Consider the following 5,799-nt stretch of genomic DNA (forward strand, 5'->3'; position numbering starts at 1 on the left):
ATCACTAATGAAAAGGGAAAAAATTGTGGTGTCTTACTAGCTTGTAAAACTTCCCAAATATACACTTAATTCTGCAATGTACAACTTGAGAATTGTTAAATAAGAACCTGGCTTGGACCATTAATAAGCACCATCTCTTAAATGTGCATATAAGATTTTTACATTCAAAAAGAATCTACAGAAGATTGTTTTAATGTTAAATATTACGGATATATTTTTTTTAACCAAATAATGTTCTCCCACTTTTTAAGACTAAATGTTGTGACTGATTAAAATGTGTGCATTTTCATACATAGAGCCAGACAATACAGTTTTTTAGTAGTGTTTATTTTTGTAAAAAAAAAAAAGGAACCGATGAATTTGAAAGGAAATCATCATATCTGTCTTTCGATTGCACACTTTTAAACAAAAATAATACAGTGGAGAATGAAAAAAACAATTTTTATGTTGCTACTTCAAAATAACACCTAAGTCTATGAACGTTCAAAATGAAAATATATATACCAAGAATGCTAAATTGTCTATTTTACATTATCTACAAAATGTATGTTCTAATCCAGCCACAAATCATAGGAAAATACTTTGATACATGAGAAAAGCTATAAACATAAGAACATTTTGAAGGGAAGTAACACACATAAAAGCTCATTAAATAATTACAACAACAAATAAATAGTTTGTTCAGCTTTACTTTTTGCTTGCTGCCATGCATATTTTAATTTTTGGTATACTGAGTTAAGAGAAAGGTCAGCATGCAAGGCATTTTTTTTAGAATGACTCTGAAAGCAGATACTAGGTGTTGTATTTTTAAGCTGTTGTCGGAAGTTCATAAAACATGATATAGAAAGCAATAGACATAATAACTGTTCTCATGAAAACACACAACAAAGCATCTTTTTACAAAATAGACTTCAGTGAATACTCATGGCAAATTTTCTTTGCCTCCATGGCTGGAGAAAATGTAAAAGTTTTTAGTATGGGTTTGGAAGGCTTGTGTTATTCCCCATCTTGAGCATTTGGAAAATCACCCAAAAGGTCCATATGCTGAGAATGCCCCTTCTGATTTTGGTCAAAGCAATAAGCATGTAGTGTCAACTGAGAACACGGCAATGGCAGACTTGTCTTTAGGCAGTCAGAATGGTAAAGCAAATGGTTGCAGGTGAGTTCAATTTTGGCAGGAGGAGTGGGAGATGAGAGAGGAGAGAATGTCTGACTTCTAACTTGTACTGTGTTTGCTGGATTTACTGGCTCTTTTCCTCTCTTTGTGATGCTGGATAGGTTTTGCTTGGGAGGTTCCCTCAAAGTTGTGGCTGGACTCATTGTGCTGCCTGGTGTATCGCTTGCACTTGCAGGCCGTGACCACAGTTATTTTGTAGGTTCTTATACTTCCATCCTGGCACTGAAGCTGGATCCTCTGGGTGCGTGTTTTGTCATTGACACATCTCCACTCTTGCGAGCTCCTCCTGCTCCAGTACTTGGTTCCATAACCTCCTCCAATCCAGTTGGGGAGCAGTGGCAAAGGGAGGCATTCACCAGCACACACCAGCTCCTTCAGTGGATTGATGCTGGTGCACTGGCCATCTGAAATGTACTTGGTGGATCTCAGTTCCCGACAGCCAACTTGAACACGATCTGCAGAATGCACAGAATAATAAACACAGATTCAGAATGGAGAGATTTCCTTAACCAGTCATTTTCACATTAACAAGCTATGTTTTGCAGAAGTTAAAGTAGGCTGTAATCTGTACAGGACATCTCTTTACTGTTGTGTCCCCCAACACAAGGGCCTCAAGCACTGATGGTATCTCTGGGTATTACCACAGCATAAAGAAATCATAATGATATGCACTTCAGCAGTTGTGGTAGAAGAGGCAATTTTATTCTTTATCCTTCTTCTCAGGGACATACCTTTTAGAAGAGAAAAAATGCCCCAAGGGAAGAGATGTTTCCTGCTTGTTCTCAGTCTAGGGAATCTGCTCTGTGATGTTTACAACAATTATGATGTTGGATCATTAGCAAGGGGGAAAATAGCGCTTTGGAAACTGTTTCTGTGCTTTTAAATGAATTTCAAATAGTGTGCTTTTTCTCATTACACAGTTACAGTGGACTGAGTCTCCCATGAGCACTGCTGCTCTGAATACAGATACTGCAGGAGTTATAACAGCTGAAGTTACCAGGGAATGGTGTTCTGCATGCAAAGTTTGAATGACTAGCAGTAACGATTTCAGAGTGGTCATTTTGTCCTTAGGGTAACACCACCTTTGTATCTGTAGTAGTCTTATATTATATGTAACATAGAGGATCCTGCAAATTTCTCTCAGGCAACTAACATAGAATCAACATGCAGAGCTTCTCATAGAGGCATGTTTGTACCCGTCTGTATGTTCAGCTCTGCACCCTGCAATAAACACAACTGTTTATTTCAGTAATTACACTTTGAAATAAACGCCCACAGTGCGCTTAATTTTAATAAGCAATCTACTGGCTATGCTCTCCCTCTTTCTGAAGGACAATTACGGCACAGATTCTACACACAATGCAATTAACTAACGCCTTTAAAATAGAAGTAATTACTAGAAACATTTTAGAGTGAATCATAAAAGGCTTTGAAGGTACATCTACATATCACGGCTACAGGCTGCTTTTGTTTCTACTTGGAGTTTTGGAAGTGAGTTCTGAACAGAGACAGTGAGTTAAGATTACTTCATCCTGTCCCCCGTGTCTTGGGGTGGGCAGTCAGAGGGACTGTAAATCTGCGGGCTCTGTAAATCGAAGGGACTCTTTACAGGACTGCTCTCCTGCTTGCCTTGTGGAAAAGATTCAAGCTTGCCTTCCTGCAGCTGCACTCAGGAATGTACCTGGAAGCAGCTGGTCACAGATTTGAGCTTGTCTTTCCTTCTGTTTTTATGTCTTTCCTGGCTCAGCTTTTCTCCAGTGACAGCTCATTGAGGATGAATACCTACTGGGCTGCTCCGGTAATCTCATAATGATGAGATGTTTCCTGTGCACTTAAACCCTTAGCATTCATAGGAGCTGACACACCTGGCTTAGCTGAAAGGTATCAGTGACACTTTTTGCCTTCACTTTCCAGGGATGACGCTATTTTTATCGTATCGTTGTGGGTGGGTTGGTGTGTGTATGCGTGTGTCCCTATTTGGATTTCTTCCATTTTAAGGAGGCGGGCAGGGGAGGGAACAGATAAAGTCAGCAAAAGGTTTCCAGATCCCCATATATCTGACATATATACATAAAACTCAGCAGGAAAAGACAAGATATAAAAGGGCAAGTCAGAGCAGAGATCATACGTAAATTATGAGCTGATTTGTTTACTTTTGCTGGAGGTGTTAGGCAGGTAAGTGCTACAGCAGGAAGTAAAACTAAGCAGCGGGAACAAAATTCAGAGTTTTTTATTGCATTTGAAAAGTAGCCCAGACACCTCCCCTGCCCACAGTGGGAGGGTGAGTTAAGAGAGGGAGCTCTTTGCAAATGCCTCTCACTTCTTTTCCTTTATCTTGCTTCCTTGCCGGATAACCCATAGAACCCGGCGTTCCTGGATGAACCTCCCTCAGGAAGTAACCTGCCCGAGAGAGCCGGTCCTACAGGACTCGCACGGGGGTGGGAGGCTTGCTCGGGGGCCGCCCGGCGAGCAGATCCCAGTCAGGAACCAGCAGCATCTTCCCTTGCCCCGGCTTCCCCGAGACGCTGGTTCCCTACAGCGCCGACTCGGGGGGTCAAAGCGCGCTGCAGCGAGGCGCCGCGGACGGGGCCGGGGGGCTCCGCTACCGGGGGCTCCGCTACCGGGGCCGGGCCGGGAGGAGCCGCCGCCACCGCCGGAGGGCTGCGGGAGGCGGTGGAAGTGCCGCCGGTAGGATACTCACTGTTACGGTCGGATCCAGTGCTGGTGTAGTGCCTGCCTCCATTCCTGGCTTGATTCAGCGTGCTATTGCTGCTCGGGCTCGCTGCAGCAGGTTTAACAACGTGTGAATAAAGTATCTCTGTGGCATCGTTCTTGAAAGCCAAGTAGCTTTTCGTGAAGATGCAAGCTAGGAGAAAGCCATAGAAGTGAATGGCAGGGAGAAGCATGGTTCGTTCAGTCTCTGTCTGACAGAGCTGGATGAAATCTTTTTCTTCTGCTTCTTCTGGGTAACTCTGAAATTGCTCTTGAAGGTTTCCTTTATATATTCAGAGAGGCTTGGCATTCATTCAGGTGTAAAGTTGTGGATAGCTTCAGAATGAAAACCCACAAAAGGGGTGGGATCCCCACATGAGCCTGTGAAGACCTTTTACCAATAGGAGAGAAGACTGCAGTAAAGGAGGAGTTAGATACACTAATTGCACGATTCCTCTTTGGGGCTTTGGAGGGTATCAGAAAACTCTTAGGCACCACACAGCAGCGTTCCGGCTGAGACCTAGAGGCTGCCGGCTCTGCCCTGCCAGTCCGTGTGGCCCTGCATGCCTGGCTTTTTTGTGCGATGTGACTAACACAGTGTCAGAAGGAGTCTGTCTTGCCCCTGCTATGCAAAATTACGTCTCCTCTTCTCAAATGTGACGTTCAGAAAACTTGCCAGCTCTGTAAGGATACAAAAGTTTATAGAACTTACAGAAGACTGATAGTTAGACAAATATTGTCTGCTATATACCAAGATCACTTAAAATAAACTGTGAATAATTTAAAGCTGCCTCTAGATGCTTTAAATTATGCAGCTTTGATCAACAAGGAGCACTGCTAGAGAAACTACTTGTTTTAGGGGAATATTCTCTCCCTGGTGTGCAGAGTTACAAGTATGTATTTCTGTATCACCACGCATAAAAAGCATCTCCTCTAGGCTGCTTAGTACAAACATATCCATATTCATAGCCTCTCACTATGCTCATACACCAAACTAGTCTTTTTTAGTTTTGTACATTGCCTAGAGCATTCTTATATTTTTAATGTATTATTTCATGTGATAAAGAAAACAAAGAGGAAAGAATAATCCTTATTTTGGCATGGTCTTTTACTGTATCACACACTTATTTGATTTTACATAAAATTACATGGCCCAAATTCAAACATTAGTGTAAATTGAGATGCTGTCAGTAGGCCAATGCTTGTCTGCATCGTGGTGAATGCTCTATAAATTTTCATTATAACTAAAACAACGGTGATCAACACTGAAAGCTACAGTGTTCTAATTAAAAGGAAACCTTTTTCTTGGGAAAAAATACAACCATGAAGGAGGCCACATTATATTATAAAGGAGGCCATATTAGACTCTAATCTCACACTCTTTGTAACTGAGTTGATATCTATAGAGTCATCCTGGATTTTATTGGCTGTAATGAAAGCAGAACTGGAACACAGGTCAGTTATCTCTACTGTCAGGGTCAAAATCTCAGTCATTCAAAGAAGACAACTTTGTTTCATCCTAGTCAGAAGCAGATGTTTGTCTGTATCAGCAACACTTCCCTCCTGCATCACTAAGAAAGTTACCCTGGATTTCAGCCGGAGTAAGGACAGATCCACGGGAAGTGCCAAATTGATAGCCTTTGCTTAAAAGACACAGGAAAAACAGGAGTGTTGCAAGGTGAAGTGAGTTTTACTGGCGGAGCTGTGTGTGGGGAAGTTAAGTTGATTGCCTGCATCTATTATGACTAGCCCAACCCAGTTCTGGAATAACAAGAATGTTGCAAGGCAGAGTGAGATCTTTCAGCAGAGTAATGTATGGAAGAGTGGGATCACTGCTAACCCCTGACAAAGCTCCAACTTCCACTCTCATGGAACATCTTATTTAACCACAAAAGCAAACATGTACATTT

The 5,799-nt window shown here is 42.0% G+C and overlaps 1 protein-coding gene across 1 annotated transcript; it reads right to left on the reverse strand.

The window, feature by feature from the left end:
- Positions 1-366: 366 nt before the first annotated feature.
- On the reverse strand, positions 367-4,379 carry SOSTDC1 (sclerostin domain containing 1). The gene is made up of 2 exons (XM_063323895.1): positions 3,879-4,379; positions 367-1,632 (listed from the first exon to the last, which is right to left on the reverse strand). The coding sequence occupies exons 1-2, from the start codon at positions 4,081-4,083 to the stop codon at positions 1,217-1,219; spliced, it is 621 nt and encodes a 206-aa protein (XP_063179965.1). The 5' UTR covers positions 4,084-4,379; the 3' UTR covers positions 367-1,216.
- Between the last annotated feature and the right edge of the window lie 1,420 nt (positions 4,380-5,799).

The sequence above is a fragment of the Chroicocephalus ridibundus genome, chromosome 2, assembly GCF_963924245.1.
Source record: "Chroicocephalus ridibundus chromosome 2, bChrRid1.1, whole genome shotgun sequence".
Lineage (NCBI taxonomy): Eukaryota > Metazoa > Chordata > Aves > Charadriiformes > Laridae > Chroicocephalus > Chroicocephalus ridibundus.